Source organism: Caloenas nicobarica, chromosome 26 (genome assembly GCF_036013445.1).
Source record: "Caloenas nicobarica isolate bCalNic1 chromosome 26, bCalNic1.hap1, whole genome shotgun sequence".
NCBI classification, from domain to species: Eukaryota; Metazoa; Chordata; class Aves; order Columbiformes; family Columbidae; genus Caloenas; species Caloenas nicobarica.
Genome location: NC_088270.1, coordinates 6033999 through 6050688, shown reverse-complemented (window position 1 = coordinate 6050688; position 16690 = coordinate 6033999). Strand labels below are relative to the sequence as shown.

Genomic DNA, 16690 nt, shown 5'->3' with positions numbered 1-16690 from the left:
CACCGGCGCCCCGTGTATGAGGAGGCGGCGGCGGCTCCTCTCCGCCTCCCTCCCCTCAGCGTCCCGCCCCGCGGAGCGTACCAAGCCCCGGCCGAGGGGAGGACGAGCCGCCGGGCTGCTCCACCCGCGGCTTCCCGGTTTATTTTACCTCACACCGGCGCTCCCGCCCTCGCACAACCGCTTGGAAACGCGGGGGGAGCGGCGGTTTGTCCCGCACACGCTCCGAGAGGGATCGTTCACCACATAAACCCCCCGCCAGGAACCCCGCCTCGGGGGCTGAACACCACAAAAAAATTAAAAAACAAACAAAAAAAAGTTTAAAAAGTAAATGGTTTGGGTTTTTTTTTTTTGAGGGTTGGATGGCGTCCAGCCGCAACCAGATCGCGTTGAGCGTCGGGGAAGCTTCTCTCTCGTTCGCAGTGTAATTTAATATTAACATTTTGTCAAATTAATCCTAATCTGAGGGATTAAAAGCGGCGAAGTGGGGGCGTCCTGCACCCAAAGCCTTCCGAAAGGTCCAAAATACACCCAAAATGTGTTGTGTTTTCCTTAAAATTGCAACATTTTGGTTGAATCTGCACGTCATGGCTGAGCGGGAAAGAGATTTATCCTGAGAAGGCGTTCGCGTGGAAAAGTTTCAACAGCACGTGGAGTGGGCCAGAAAGAAACACAGATATGCTTAAAAAGAAAAGATAATTAGGGTTTTTTTTATTTATTAAAAGAAAAAGAACACCCTTGGAACTGGCTTTCTTGCTTTTTGGGCAAACCTGTGAGACCAACGGGCTGCGCTCTCCGGTGTTTGCCAGCCCTGATTTTACCCCCCGGGAGGTTTCCTGAGGGACGTCACGGTTTCCACAAGTGTCGAAGCGGAAAAAATAAAGAAAATTAAGACTAGGAAAGTCCTTGGCGGATTAAAAATCCCTTTTAATCCCAAGAAAACACCCCAAAACTGAAAGGGAAGGGGTTTGGTCAGCTGGCGAGTTAAATATCTTGATTTGTGGCGGCCGCCCAGCTTAAGCATCTCTCTCAGTGGACACGGAAGGTGGCCAAGCCTGTATTTTGGGGTAAAAATAATCAAAATCAAGACTATAACGACAGCTCTTTGCAGAGCAGGGATGCTGCCAAATCGCATTTCCACCCTGTACAATTTTCAGGTTGTTTTTGTTGTTTTTTTCCCCTCCAAATTTGCATGAGAAAACCCTCTCGGGGAGGGGAATTGCTGCTTAATTAGAGAGCAACAATCACTTTAATTAACGTGTCCCCATGCTCCCCACTATTTTGCATAGATCCAAATGAGATGCTCATTAGGGAGCGGGCGCCTGGACAAGCTTCACCCTTTAGCCCCGCGCTGACCCCATTAACCTCGGCCTAGCTAAACCGCACCAGGGGTCTGGCCAGGCCTGGCCATGCCAGGCTTCTGCCTTCTCCTGGGGTCTGACTTTGCGATGGCAGGTTTTCCTCCTTGCAATGTTTCCTTCCTCGCAAGGTTTCCTCCTTGGGAGATTTTGCCCCTTGCAAGATTTTTCTTCTTTCCAAAGTTTCCTTCCTTGCAATGTTTTTCCTCCTTGCAACATTTTTCCTCCTTGCAACGTTTTTCCTCCTTGCAAAGTTTCCATCCTTGCACAGTTTATCCTCCTCACAAGATTTTCCTCCTTGCAAAGGTTTCTTCCTTGCAAAGTTTTTCCTCCTTGCAAGGTTTTCCTCCTTCAAGGCTTTTCCTCCATGCGAGGATTTTCTTCCTTGCAGTTTTCCTTCTCTCAGGGTTTTTCCTGCTTGCAAGGTTTTCGTTCCTTGGAAGATTTTCCTTCCTTGCAAGCTTTTCCTCCTTCAGGATTTTCCTCCTTGCAAGCTTTTCCTCCTCGCAATATTTTTCCCCCACACAAAGCTTTTTCCTCAGCTTCCTTGCAACTTTTCCCTTCTTTTGCTTTCCTTCTTGCTGCTGAGATTTAGGAGCAAACATCGTAGTGGGGCGACACCCCCAAAAGTCACCATCCCTCCTTGGGGACCCCGTGCCCCTTCTCTCCCCTTTGTTCCTCCACGCCACTGTGTTTCGCAGTGAGGCTCATTTTTAATTTTCTTTTTTTTTTTCTATTTAATTCTCCTGCCTCATAATCCCATCGCCTTGTCACGCTTCCCCGGGAAGTGAAGCCACTCCGAACAAAGCCCTCGGCGCATCCCGCGCCCCCCAAGGGGGTTTGTGCAGCTGCGCCCAGGAGCGTGACCGATCGGGAATGAGCCTTCGGACGCCGCTGGGACAGGGAGCTTTTCATCTGCCCGTGGGAGCTGGCACCAGTTTGGGGTGAGTCCAGTGGGACGCCGGTGTGGTTTGGGGAGGGGGAAGGTGGGGGGTACAAAACTTGGGGTGGGGGATTCTCTCCATCACCGTGGACCATCCAGCAGGTTCCTTGTCATGGTTCCGATCACCCACGTCCCCACCAGGTACCTCATCCTGCTCTGTCCCCAGCAGGCATCTTGTCCTGGTCCCCATCACCCAGAAGGTTCCTCATCATGGTCCCCATCACCCCATGCCCAGCAGGTACCTCATCCCAGTTACCATTTTCCTGTCCCCAGTAGGTACCTCAGGTCCCATCGCTTCATCCCTGTCCCCATCAGGTGCTTTGTCCCAGTCTCCATCACCTTGTCCCCGTCCACATCACCCCACCCCAGTCCCCATCACCCCACCCCAGTCCCTATCACCTTGTTCCTATCCCCAGCAGGTTCCTCGTCCCAGTTACCGTTGTCCTGTCCCCAGCAAGTACCTCATCCTGGTCCCCATCACCCTGTCCCCAACAGGTACCTTGTCCAGGTCCTATCACCCCATCCCTATCCCCATCAGGTGCTTTGTCCCAGTCCCCATCATCTCGTCCCCATCACCGCATCCCAGTCCACATCTGGTACCTTGTCCCAGTCTCCATCACCTTGTCCCCATCCCCATCACCCCATCCCAGTCCCCATCCCCAGCAGGTACCTTGTCCCAGTTACTGTTGTCCTGTCCCCAACAGGTACCTCATCCTGGTCCCATTACCCCATCCGTGTCCCCATCAGGTGCTTCGTCCCAGTCCCCATCACCTTGTCCCTGTCCCCATCACCTTGTCCCCATCCCCAGCAGGTACATCATCCCAGTCCCCTGTGGGTACCTCACCCTGGTCCCCGTCACCCTGTCCTGTCCCCAGCAGACACCTCATGTCCCCATCCCACTCCCCCATTGCCCATCAACACCCGAGGTTCTCTGGGGAGGGAACGTTTGTGGGGTCCCTGCTGGGAAGGGGACAGCAGGTAGCTGATGTCCCCCTACCCTTGATGGCAGAGGTGGCGTTGGGTGACATCAGCTCCTGAGCGTAATCTGCAGTGCAGCAGACACTTGTCTGAGTGGGGAAACTGAGGCACGGAGGAGGAACCGGGAGCTGGTGGCAAGTCGTACAGGGGCAAAGGCTGGAGAGTTGTTAGGCTGGAGCACACGTGTCACCTGGGAAGAGAAAATGAAGATGGACATGATGAGAAGAGAGAAGAAGAGGAAAAGACAACAGAAGGAGAGGAAAAGAGGAGGAGGAAGACAAGGAGAGGAAGATGAGAAGGAGGAGGAAGACAAGGAGAAGAACGAGGAGGAGAAGAACAACAGGAGGAGAGGGAGAAGAAGGAGGAAGAGAGAGAGGAGGAGAAGGAGAGGAGGAAGAGAAGAAAAAGGAGAGAAGGAGGAGGAGAAGAAGAAAGAGAGGAGGAGGAAGAGGAGGAGGAGGAGGAAGGGAAAAGCTCTTGATTCCAGAGAAGACTTATCTCCCCATGAGCTTTGCCAACCCATCACCTCAGAGCTTGGACAGGGTTTTTTTGTTGGTTTATTTTTCCCCTGGTGAAAAGTGCCTTTTTTGACCCAAACACATGTTTTCATAAAGAAGGTTTATTTTGGCTGAAAGCCTTTTTTTTAAAAAAAAAATTCTTATTAAAAAAAAAAAAAGCATGGCTGGTGGGAAGGGTCATTTCTGTAAAAGTTTTTTTTTTTCTTAAAAAAAAAAATCGATTTTGGCTTGTTTTCATCAGCAATGCCTCAGCGGGAGGCTTTGGGAGTGAATCATTCCCAAAAATCCCCTGTCCCGTGCCGTGCCTGATCCTGCCCGGCTTCATCATCTCCCCCTGCAGCAAACGCCCAGCAACGACAACAACAAAAAAATAGAATTATTAGGAAATACTATTTTTTTTCTTCTTTTTTTTTGACATTGGGGCAACTCCAAGAGGAGCCTGGACCTGCTGGAGGTGGGACAGAGCTCAGTGGACCCCCATGGTAGGTTCTGGGGGTGACATCTTCATGGTCCTCAAACCAACGTTGTAGGTTCCTTGTTTCCATCCGTATCTCTAAAGGACCTCAAACTGATCTTGTAGGTTCCTCGTTTCCATCCGTATCTCTAAAGGACCTCAAACCGATGTTGTAGGTTCCTCGTTTCCATCCGTACCTCCTGAAGACCTCAGACTGATGTTGTAGGCTCCTCATTTCCATCCATATCTCTAAAGGACCTCAAAGTGATGTTGTAGGTTCCTCGTTTCCATCCGTACCTCCTGAGGGACCTCAAACCAACATTGTTGGTTCCTCGTTTCCATCTCTACCTCCTGAAAGAGGTGGGAGAACCGGAGCCGGGCGGAGGGGCCAGAGCCCCTTCCAAATTGACACCATCTGGGCCCAGTAAATGGGTCTTTCATGCTGGGCCGGTTGCCATAGGAGCAAACACGCAGGAAATATCCCAGATAACTGGAATCGCGGCAAAAACAGATGTTTTGGATAAAAACCCGGCAGAAAATCGCCCCGTTTAACCCCTCCGAGGTTTTACCTACGCAGGTTTAACCCCTTTCCATGCACGCACAGGGTGGGGAAACTGAGGCACGCTGGCTCCTCATCACCCAGTGGAGGGGAAGCCGAGGAGTTTCTTGCTATGAGGCGCAATTGCTGGTGGATCCTCGGCATCATCTCCTCCTCCTCCTTCCCGGAGGCACTTATCAAGACGGACGGCTGGATGCAAGGCCGTGCACTCGCTCCGTGAGCATTTCGCTTTGATTTGCCAAGGAATTTGCTTTGCTTTTGCTTTTTTTCCCTTCTTTTTTTCTTTCTTTTTGCAGCCTCGGCCGAACCTTATCGCATCTGGTGAGCAGCGGGCCCCCGGCGCTCCCCCTGGCCGCCCTCCAAGCGCCGAGCGCGAAGCCGCCAGCCGAGCTGCCGCAGCATCTCACAAGGCCGAACAAACCCACGGGCCCTGGGGAAGGGGAAACTGAGGCACAGAAGGACTGAAGAGCTGCTGCGGGTGTGCCTGGCTCCTGCAAGGTGGCTTTGTGCATCGCTGTGTGCTGTGAGCGTCCCTGCATGTTGCAAGAGTCCTTGTGTGCTGCAAATGTACCTGTGTACAGCAAACATCCACGTGCTGCGAAAATCCTTGTGTGCTGCAAAATTCCCTGTGTGTTGGAAACACCCTCATGTGCTGCAAAAATCCTCGTGTGCTGCAAATACCCGTGTGCTACAAACATCCCTGCACTCTGCAAACATCCTCGTGTCCTGCAGACATCGCTGTGTGCTGCAAACATCCCTGCGCTTTGCAAACATCCTCATGTGTTGCAAAAATCCGTGCATGCTGCAAACATCCCCGCATTCTGCAAAAATCTTTGCACGTAGCAGAACCCCTCATGCATTGCAAACATGCCTGCACTCTGCAAACATCGGTGTGTGCTGCAAACATCCCTGCATGCTGCAAACATCCCTGCGTGCTGCAAACACCTTCACTCCCTGCAAACGAAGGCCGAGTCAGGGCACCCATGGGTGCTGGGCCTAATTTTGGGGAGCAGGATGTTTGCAAAGGAAGCATCGCGCCCATCGTGTGCAGACAGGCCCAGAGCAAGGAATCAGGGACCAAAACCACAGGGCAATAATGGGTGCGAGACACTCCGGCCAACCTGGGATTTCTCCCGGTGCCGTGGTGTAAATACCACTGACGGGAGGAATGTGTGAGCGCGGAGGAGAAATCCCTTTTTCTTTGACTTTTTAATTCCTTTGCAGCGCATCACCCTGGCCAACAAGCTCTGCAAAATCCACAGCAGCTTCACTGGGCCCATGACGAGGCACCGAAACACCCTGCAGCTTCTCAGCCCTCAAAGCAAAGCACGGTAGATACAATTAATTTAATTTTCCCCCCTTTTTTGCTATGTTTTCCAGCAGAATATGGTCCTTACACCCAAGTCCCTTTGCCCAAGGGTGCTGAGCCCAATGAGACGATGCTCAATCAAAGAGGGAGTGAAAAAATCAGCTAAAACTCTCCAGGATGCTGCAAAAAAATGCATTTTTTGTTGCCTAACCCCTCCCTTTCCCCCTCTCCCCATCCCCAAAATCCCACCAGAGGCCAAACGATGCTTGAAAGCTGCTTAGAGGTTCAATTCCCCTCTCCCAGGGTGGGTATTTTTTCCCCTTTTCGGGGTAATTTTGCTTTTTCCCCCCGATACTCAGCTTGCTCTGCACCTGCAGGTTGTGAAGAAGCAGGATTTTTTTTTTTTTTTTTTGGTGGGGGTGCTTTGGGTTTTTTAAGGGTTTGGGGGCTTTTTTTGAGGACATTTTAGGTATTTTGGGGTCTGCTCTGGGCCGGCAAGAGCAGCATTTTCTCCCCACCCTGCCCAAGAATGTTTCTGTCGATATTAAACCCGACCCGGAGGCATTTGGAAGGAGCCGACTTCCTCGCCAAAAAAATGACCTCAGCCTGACGCGTTTTTTTACCTTTTTAAAGCATTTTTCTCCTTCTCTTGCCTGCCGGGTGAGAGGCACCGCTGGGGCCTCCGGAGCTGTGTCCGCAATGCCAAACCCCCCCCGATTTTGAGGGATATTCCAGTTTTAACAGGCAAATTCTAAGTTTTGACCTGCAACCCAGGATCCAAGGGCCAAACCTGCTGCAAAAATCCACCTCCGGGCACCCGACTCGTGTCCCCGATGAAATAAAAAGGGGGGAAAAAAGCCCAAACAAAAAACCGATGTTGCCCGCGATGCTTTTCTGGAAGGGCTTTTCGCAGGAGTTTCCTTCACAGACTCCTCTGCATTTTTTGCTTTTATTAACGTGGCGGTTTTCCCGACAGTTTTGTGAGAGCTAAAAATGTCTCCTGAACCAAAACTCCGGCCCCTCCACAGTGGGAAACAACGAGGAGAAAGGAGGGAGATGCCAATTTAGAAGGGGAAACACAGGATTTGGGGCTTTTTGGATGGAATTGCTCCAGCTTCGGGGTTTTCTGATTAATATTTGCTGTCCTGGAGACACCGAACTGATGGGGGCAGTTCAGAAAATTGAAATATTTCTGCAAGATGCAAAGCCTGTCCCAGAAAGGCTGATTTTAGTAGGAAAATGCCAATTTTGCACTTAAAAAAGCAGATGGGGAAATATATCTGTCATTTTTCTCTGCTCACAGTGGCGCTATAAGCTCAGCCCGGGGTCCTTAATTACAGTTAAAATCATTTCGAGGCCAGGTTGTCCTGCATCTCCAGCCCATATCTGCAGCCTAAAACCTGCCCCTACAGCCTAAGTCCTCCCTCTCACATCCCTCCTGCAGCCTAAATCCTGCCCCGAACCCCAAATCCTGCCCCTGAACCCCAAAACTGCATCCTCCACATCCTAAACCCTCCATCCCAAACCCACATCCTAAGCCCGCCCCACACCTTCCAGCCCGAAGCCCGCACCCAGGACGCCGCTGAAATAACCCGCACCACGAATTTGAGACGAGGGATGGGGGGAGAAAAAGCCGCCCCCGGCCGGCAATGTTGGTTTAAGGCATTTTCCACCTCGGTGCCTCTCTGAGAGCCCCTTGTCCCCGGTGGGGCTGCACAGCAGCCGCTTTTTACCTGGAGAGATTTTTAAATAAGCCTTTTATCCCCCTAAAATTCCCCCAAAAGCAGAAAATAATCCCCCTCCCACCAAAAAAAAAATTATGTCCAGCCTCACGCCCCCAAAAAAACCTTAATTCCCAAAGCACTTTCTATTCCAAAAGCTTTTCTAGTTTTTTTTTTCTACCCTTAGAAATATAAATTCCTGGGGGGACTGAACCAGAAAACCTGTATTCAGCTTAATTATCCCCCCCGGCCGCAATCTGTGATCTCCAGGACAATTAAAAAGCCGCTTAATCCCGCTTGAAAAGCAAACAAGGTCAGAGGCGGCGTCTTCCTGCTTCCCCCTTGCCCGCTGCTGGGGTCTCACTTGATATAAATATGCAATTAAAAAATCGCTGCTAATTGCTTCGCCGGAGGGGCGTTCGTACTGTCAAAAAAAGACGACCTGTGGAAAGGGATATTAAAATGGGAAAACAGGTAAAAAGAGATTTTTTTTCCCCAATAATTAAGCTTTGATGCAGGTTTAGGGAGAAATTGCGGAGATGTCTCGACGTTTGCACCCTGGGGTGGGGGTTTTTTTGGGGGGATGCTCTTTTTTCTGGGGGGAAGGGGTTAATCCCCGGCTCTCCTCTCTTGCTCCAGTGCTAACAAACCCTGGCAGCTCCTGGCTCGTTAGCCCATTGGAAAAGCAATTAAGAAAGGTTGGAAAATGAGGGCGACAAGGCAGGAAGGGGGGAGGGATCAGCCCCCAAATCCTGGGGGGTGTAACAGGTTTCAGGCTGCACGTCTCTGCGGAGATCGTGGAGTGGGAGTTCAGCTGGCTGAGCAACGCTGTGCCATCAGTAGGCTTCAGAGTGAATGACATCAGTAGGTTTCAGAGTGAACAACAACAACAAAAATTAGTTTTATTGCCCCTAGGGTTTTATTGAACCTTTAAAACCTGAAGCGTAGGGTCGGTTGCCCTCGCAGAGGAGGAGGAGGAGGAGGAGGAGGAAGGTGTGAGGCTCAGGTGGGGGGCAGCCAGAGCTTCTGGGTGCTGACGATGTCACTGAGCTTGCCTTTGATCTTCAGGAAATGGCGCTTGAACTCCAGCCCGTCGCCCTGTGTGGGAAGAGGGGCTGCTGGGTGCCCTGTACCTGCTGGGCTTGCACCCCCTTGCACACACCTTACAGAGGCTTGTAATCACCTTGCACCACTTGCACCGTCTTGCAACCCCCTTGCACCAACTTACACTCTTGCACTCACCTTGCACGGTCTTGTAACCAGCTTGCACCCGCTTTTCACCACCTCACACTCTTGCACCCAGTTTGCACAGTCTTGTAACGACCTTGCACCCCCTTGCACTCATGCCCCTGCTTTGTGCCACCTTGCACTCTTGCACCCCATTGCAACCACTTTGCACCCACCTTGCACAGTCTCGTAACCACCTTGCACCACTTTGCAATCCCTTGCATCCACCTTGGACTGTCTTGTAACCACTGTGCACCCCTTTGCTACCACCTTGCACCTCCCTGCAAACTCCTTCCACCGCCTTGCACCCACTTTGCACCACCTTGTACACACCTTGCACCATCTTGCAAACACCTTGCACACATCTTGCAACCAGTTTGCACCATCTTGCACTCACTTTGCACCACCTTATACCCTTGCACCCGCTTTGCACCACCTTGCACACACCTTGCACCCCCTTGCAACCACCTTGCACCACCTTGTAACCACTGCGCCTTACCTTGCACCCCCCCCTTGCAGACACTTTGCACAGTCTTGTAACCACCTTGCACCACCTTGCAACCACCTACACCCACCTCACACCACTTTGCACACCCTTGCACCACCTTGCACACTCTTGCACGCCCCCCGCTCACCTTGGAGAGGCGGAAATCCAGCAGGACCCTGCTCTCCATCTCCACCAGGTTCACCTTGAAGATCAGCTTGTTGTTCCTCCGGTCCGTGGTCGACACAGTGACCTGCGCATCGCACGGAACCAGGTAAACCCCCCAAAATTATCCACAGATGCCCCAACATGGGGAGAATTTCCCCCAAATTTCGCTCTTACCTGGTTGGCGCAGCTTTTCTTCCAGCCATACCCCATCTTCTCACAAACCTCCTGCAGGGTGCGGTACGAACCGTCAGCGTCCAGTTTGGTGAAGAAACGTGTCATCCTCTTCACCAGCCGCTGCCATGGACTCTGCCATCCCAAAAAAACCCCAAAAAAGTTACACTCCCCCTCCCAAATTACAACCCCTGGCTCTGCAAAACCCCAGATTGAAGAGAAAATCTTGCAAAGCTGCACCCCCTGATGGCAAACACCGCGAGTTGCAGCACCCAGGCTGCAAATTTGCGTTTGAAATATCGCAAAGTTGCTCCCCAAATACTTAAAATACCGCAAAGGCATGTCCCAAATATTGCAAAATTGTTCCTTAATATTATACATATGGCAAAGCTGCTTTTAAATATTATAAATATTGCAAATTTGCTGCTTAATCTTACATATATCTTGCAAATTGCACCCCAAATATTATAAATAGTGTGAAGTTGGACCCCGATATTGCAAAGCTGTGCCCCAAATCCCAGATTTTGCAAATCCTGCAAATTTGCACCCAAACTTTGGGAAGTTGGGTCCTGACACTAAAAATATCACAAAGTTACACCCCAAATACTACAAAGTTGCACCCGGAGATGGTAAATGTTGCAAAGCTGCATCCTCAGTGTTGCAAAGTTGCACCTTGGTATTACAAACACTGCAAAGCTGCACTCTAAACTTTGCAAAGTTGCACCCTAAATTCTGCAAACTTGCACCCAGAGATGATAAATATTGCAAAGCTGCATCCTGATATTGCAAAGTTGCTCCCTAATATTAAACATCCTGCAAAGCTGCACCCCAAATATTGCAAATTGCAACCAAATATTGTCAGGTTGCAACCCAAATATTGCAAAGTTGCACCCCAAATATTGCAGATCGCTCCCCAAATATTGCAAAGTTGCATCCCGAAATGCCAAACCCTTCAAAGTTGCACCCTGGTATTATAAACGCTGCAAAGCTGCACCCCAAACTTTGGGAAGTTGCATCCTGAGACTAAAATCCTGCCAAGTTGCACCCCAAAACTTCAAAGCAGCGTCCCGAATATTGCAAAGTGCACCCCAAGTATTGCAAATTGCATCCTGTGATGCCAAACCCTGCAAAAGTGCACCCCAGATATTGCAAAGCTGCACCCCAAACATTGCAAATTGCACCCCAAACATTGCAAAGCTGCATCCTGAGATGCCAAACCTTGCAAAGCTGCGCCCCGAGCCGAAACTTGTTGCAAAGCCGCCTCCCCGATATTGCAAATTTGCGTCCTGATATTATGAAGCCTGCAGAGCTGCATTCCAAACCCTGGGGAGCTGCATCCCCAGTATTACAAAGTTCCTCCCTAATATTAAATATCCTGCAAAGCTGCACCTCAAATATTGCAAATTGCACCCCAGATATTGCAAAGCTGCATCCCGAGAAGCAAAACCCTGCAAAGTTGCACCCTGGTTTTATAAACGCTGAAAAGCTGTACCCTAAACTTTGCTAAGTTGCATCTTGATACTAAAAGTCCTGCAAAGCTGCACCCCAAATATTGCAAAGCTGCATTTTGAGATTGCCGAACCCTGCAGAGCTGCATCCCCGATATTGCAAAGTTCCTCCCTAATATTACACATTCTGCAAAGCTGCTCCCCAAATACCGCAAATTGCAACCAAATATTGCCAAGTTGTGTTCAGAGATGCCAAACCCTGCAAAGCTGCATCCCCAATATTACAAAGTTCCTCCTTAAACACCCTGCAAAGCTGCACCCCAAATATTGCAAATTCACCCCAGATATTGCAAAGCGCTCCCCAAATATTGCAAAGCTGCATTCCAGACATTGCAAAGCTGCATCCTGAGATGCCAAAACCTTGCAAAGCTGCGCCCCAAACTGAAACTCGTTGCAAAGCCGCCTCCCAGATATTGCAAATTTGCATCTTGATATTATGAACCCTGCAAAGCTGCACCCCAAATTCCCACGAGCTGCACCTGTGAGGAGCCGGGGGTGCCGAGCAGCTGGCTGTTGAGCAGCATGTGCTCAGGGCAGGCGGGCTGCGAGAAGCTGATCCCCTGCACCAACTTGTCGATGGCGGCGGCTCCGCTGTCCCATGGCATCCCACCCGTGCCGGGCTCCGGCTGCGACGTGGAGTAGCTGGCGTGGTCCTCGCTGCGGTGGAGGGGACATGGGAGAGGGGACGGGGATGAGGAGGGGATGGGGGATGTTGTGGGGTGGTGAAAACGTGGGAGTGTGTGTGGGTTCTACAGACCAGGTGGTGAAGACAGAGGGAGAGCCCCGCAGCATGCAAAGACTTAGAAAGTGCAAAGAATTACAAAGCACAAAGGATTGCAGCATGCAAAGAATTGCAAAGCGCGATGAACTGCAAAGTGCAAAGAATTAGTGCAAAGGATTGCAACGTTCAAACCCTTGCAACAGACAAAGAATTGCGAAGGGTAAAGAACTGCAACATGCAAAAGCCTTTGACACGCAAAGAACTGCAATGCCCTGCAGGCTGCAAAGCTCGGCAACCTGCAAAGAATTGCAAAGTGCAAAGCCCTGCGGGTGCAAACAATTGCAAAGTGCAAAGAAGTGCAAAAGCCCTGCAATGTGCAGAGCTCTGCAACATACAAAGAATCACAAAGTGCAAAGAATTGCATTGTGCATAGCCTTGCAACGTGCAAAGAATTGCAAAATATTGCAAAACGCAAAGCCCTGCAACATGCAATGAATTGTAAAGTGCAAAGAATCACGAAGTGCAAAAGCGTTTGACACACAAAGAATTGCAAAGCATTGTGTTGTGCAAACCTCTGTGGCGTGCAAAGAACTGCAAAGTGCAAAGCCTTGCGGGGTGCAAAGCTCTGCAATGTGCAAAGAATCGCAAAGTGCAAAAGCCTCCAACACACAAAGAACTGCAAAGCGCAAAGCCCTGAAACGTGCAAAGAATTGCAAAGTCTTGCATTGTGCAAAGAACTGCAAAGCGCAAAGAACTGCAAAGTGCAAAGTCTTGCACTCCACAAAGCCCTGCAGCACGCAAAGAATCGCACCATGCAAAAGCCCTGTGTTGTGCAAAGCTCTGCAATGTGCAAAGAATTGCAAAGCGCAAAAGCCTTCATCATGCAAAGAATTGCAAAGCACGAAGCCTTGTGTCATGCAAACCTCCGCAACGTGTAAAGAACCGCAAAGCGCAAAGCCCTGTAGGGTACAAAGCCCTGCAAGGTGCAAAGAATTGCGAAACGCAAAAGCCTTTCACATGCAAAGAACTGCAAAGTGCAAAGCCCTGTGGGGTGCAAAGAACTGCAAAGAACTGCAGTGTGCAAAGAACTGCAAAGAGCAAAGCCATGCAAGGTGCAAATTGCAAAGCGCAAAGAACTGCAAAGTGCAACAGCCTCCATCATGCAAAGACCTGCAAAGTGCCAAGCTTTGTGTTGTGCAAAGAACTGCAAAGTGCAAAGAACTGCAAAGTGCAAAGAATTAGTGCAAAGGATTGCATTGTGCAAAGAACTGCACGATGCAGAGGCACAGGAACTTGTGTGAGACTCAGCAAGCAAAGGGACATGGTGGCCGCTCACCCCAGCACGCTCTTCACCGGCGAGAAGTCTGTGTCAGAGCGGACGTGCTTGGAGAAGCCGCTGGGGGAGTCGCCGATGCCGCCTGAGGATCCACGGGGCCGCTTGACGCCTGTGAGGGGACAAGTCACCGCATCACCCCCCAAATTTTGAGATGGGAGGTGGCGCTTTCCCCGGCATCCTTACCCTTTTTGAGCGGCCGGCTGAACCAACGGTCCTTCTTGATGTCGGGGATGGTGATCCGCGCCGCCGGGCTCTCCGTCAGGATCTTGTGCAGCAGCGCTGGGGACACAGAGGGGACACACGGTGACGATCGGGGGGACGTCGCGTGGCCCCACCTGCCGGGTGCTTACCTAGAGGCGCTGAGTGGATTTTCTTCCAGGGCGGGAGGTAAGTCTTGCGCTCTTTCCAGTCGCTGTACTCCTGGCAGCTGTCGCTGGGCTGGTCCCAGGGCAGCTCTGCCCAGGGGAGGGGGAACAAAGCACCATTTGAAAAGGGGCAACACGCAAAGGCGGGTGTTGTGATGCGCAAAGATATTGCAACATGCAAAAGTCTTGCAATGTGCAAAAGCCCCACAGCGTGCAAAAGTCTTGCAATGTGCAAAAAATATTGCAGCATGCAAAAGTCTCGCAAGTGCAAAGCCCTGGGGCATGCAAAGCCCTGTGGCATGCAAACGCTCTGCAAGGTGCAAGTGCCCCATGGCGTGCAAAAGTATTGTAAGGTGCAAGTCTTCCAACGTGCAAATGTCTTGAAATGTGCAAATGCCCCATGGCGTGCAAAAGTCTTGCAAGGTGCAGAAGCCCTGCAGCATGCAAATACACTGCAGTGTGCAAAAATCTTGCAATATGCAAAAGTCTTGCAACATGCACAAGTCTTGCAATGCACAAAAGTCTTGCAATGTGCAAAAGCCCTGCAGTGTGCAAACACACTTCAGTGTGCAAAAGTCTTGCAACATGCCACATTTTTGCAATGTGCAAAGCCCCATGGCGCTTTTCCTTGAGCTCCTTGTGCATCCCCCCCCAGTATGTGCTCTATAGGTCCCACTATAGGTCCCACCTCCAGCCAGCATGGCGGTGAGCACCACGCCGCACGCCCAGACATCCACGGGCTCGGCGCGGAACTCGTGGCGCCGCAGCAGTTCGGGGGCCACGTAGGGCAGCGTCCCGCACATCTTGTTGAGCAGCCGCTCCCGCCCGTTGTGCTTGAACACAGTGGCCAGGCCAAAATCCGAGATCTTCAGGTTGTCTGAGCCGCGAAACTCAAATTAAAAACCCAGATTGAGATTAAAAATTAAACGGGGAAGGACGCGGTGTCCGCCCACCTCGCTCGTCCAGCAGCAGGTTCTCAGGTTTGAGGTCGCGGTGGGTGATGCCGATGCCGTGCAGATAAACCTGCCGAGGAAGATGAGGGTCGGGCCGGAGCAGGAACCGGCGTCACAGAATTTTAGGGCTTGGAAGGGACCTCGAAAGATCATCTCACCACCCCAGCGATGAGCTGCTGGAAGAACCGCTGCGCATCCGGCTCCGGCATCCCGATGTCCGGCTCTGCGCCGGGGAGGATAAATAGATCAAAACCCCACTTTTAACCATTTCAGGATTAACTTTTGGTATGAATTAATTCGGGGTGGGTACCGATGCGGTCGAAGAGCTCCCCGCCGCTGCAGTACTCCAGGAACAGGTACTGGGTGGTGCCTTCGCGCCGGTGCCCGTAGAACTTGACGACGTTGTCGTGGTTGAGCATCTTGTTGATGCAAATCTCCTTCTTGACATTCTCGGGGCAGTCGGCCGCGCGCTTCATGTCCACGATCTTCACAGCCACGGCCTCGCCTGTGCGGCGGTTCAGCGCCAGCTGGACCCTGCGGGCACCGAAACGCCGTGGGGGCCGCCGGGTGGGCGAGTGGTGGCCACATAAGGGGCAAACAGTGGTCAAATGCAGGGCAAGCAATGGGCAAACACGGGGCGTGCAGTGGGTGAGTAGTGGCCATATAAGAGGCATGTGATGGGCAAGCAGTGGTCAAACAGTGGCCACATAAGGTGCAAACAGCGGCCAAAGACAAGACACGCAATGGGCAAGCAGTGGCCAAATGCAGGGCACAAAGTAGCCATATAATGGGCATGCAATGGGAAAACAGTGGCCACAAAGCAGGTGCATAAGGGGCAAACAGTGGCCAAACATGGGTCACACGATGGGCAGTGGCCACCTAAGGGGCAAGCAATGGCCAAGAAGTGGCCAAACATGAGGCGCGCAGCAGCCAAGCAGTAGCCACATAAAGGGCACACAATGGGCAAGCAGTGGGCAAACAGTGGCCAAATGCAAGGCAAGCAGTGGGCAAACACAAGGCGTGCAGTGGGCAAGTAGTAGCCACATAAGGGGCACACGATGGCTGAACAGTAGGCCAGCGGCAGGCACGTAAGGGACAAGCAGTGGCCAAACATGGGGCATGCAATGGGCAAGCAGTGAGCAAGTGGTAGCCACATAATGGGCATGCAATGGGCAAGCAGCAGGCAAACATGCAATGAGCAAACAGTGGGCACATAAGGGGCAAACACTGGCCACCTAAGGGGCAAGCAATGGCCAAGCAGTGGGCAAGTAGTGGCTACATAAGGGGCAGACAGTGGGCAAGCAGTAGCCAAACATAAGGCAAGCAATGGGCAAGCAGTGGCCAAACATGGGGCACACAGCGGCCAAGCAGTGGGCAAATAGCGGGCAAACACTGGCCGGATAAGGGGCAAACAGTGGCCAAACACGGGGCACACAATGAGCAAACAGCAGGCAAGTAGTAGCCACATAAGGGGCAGACGATGGGCAAGCAGTGGCCAAACCCAGGGCAAGCAATGGCTAAGTAGCGGGTGTGCAAAGGGCAGCTGGGGGGGCAGTGGGTGCGCAAGGGGTGTCCAATGTCCCCCTCCCCGGTCCCGCCGCACTCACTCCCCGTAGGCGCCTTCTCCGAGCGTCTGCACCAGGTCCCAATCCTCCACGAACGGCACCGCCATCCCCGGCCCCCGGTACCGGCGCCGCTCCCGCCGCGCTGCAGTTTCCCGCCGGCGCCACAATCCACGCCCTGCGCGCGCAGCACGACGCCCCACGCCTCCCCGCCCTGGCCACGCCCCCAGCCCCTGGGCCACGCCCCCAAGCGCCCTGACTACGCCAGCCGCCCCGGCCACGCCCCTTCCCAACCCCATTCACTCCATTATTTCATCCAAACCCACTAAAAACCGGCAAAACTCCCCCCAAATCCTTC

The 16690-nt window shown here is 52.0% G+C and overlaps 1 protein-coding gene across 3 annotated transcripts; it reads right to left on the bottom strand.

Annotated features, from left to right (window-relative positions):
• Positions 1–8786: 8786 nt before the first annotated feature.
• On the bottom strand, positions 8787–16493 carry CHEK1 (checkpoint kinase 1). Of its 3 annotated transcripts, XM_065652074.1 has the most exons (12): positions 16378–16493; positions 15081–15304; positions 14929–14993; positions 14771–14840; positions 14506–14694; positions 13803–13907; positions 13636–13731; positions 13453–13561; positions 11875–12052; positions 9891–10022; positions 9700–9801; positions 8787–8935 (listed from the first exon to the last, which is right to left on the bottom strand). In XM_065652074.1, exons 1-12 carry the CDS (start codon positions 16440–16442, stop codon positions 8840–8842), a joined length of 1431 nt encoding a protein of 476 aa, XP_065508146.1. In that variant the 5' UTR covers positions 16443–16493; the 3' UTR covers positions 8787–8839. The 3 variants fall into 3 exon arrangements, with proteins under 3 accessions (XP_065508146.1, XP_065508144.1, XP_065508145.1); XM_065652072.1 differs by having other exon boundaries at positions 15081–16415; XM_065652073.1 differs by having other exon boundaries at positions 13453–13534; positions 15081–16415.
• Between the last annotated feature and the right edge of the window lie 197 nt (positions 16494–16690).

What these genes read in the sequence shown, in the direction of transcription:
- CHEK1 (XM_065652072.1), bottom strand. Translation starts at nt 15,444, where the DNA reads ATGCCTCTTATATGGCCACTACTCACCCACTGCACGCCCCGTGTTTGC. An exon ending in CACCGCCATGCTGGCTGGAG is followed by an intron (nt 13,908 to 14,505) that starts GTGGGACCTATA and finishes TCCCCTGGGCAG; the next exon opens with AGCTGCCCTGGGACCAGCCC. An exon ending in CCGGTGAAGAGCGTGCTGGG is followed by an intron (nt 12,053 to 13,452) that starts GTGAGCGGCCAC and finishes CCTCCACCGCAG; the next exon opens with CGAGGACCACGCCAGCTACT.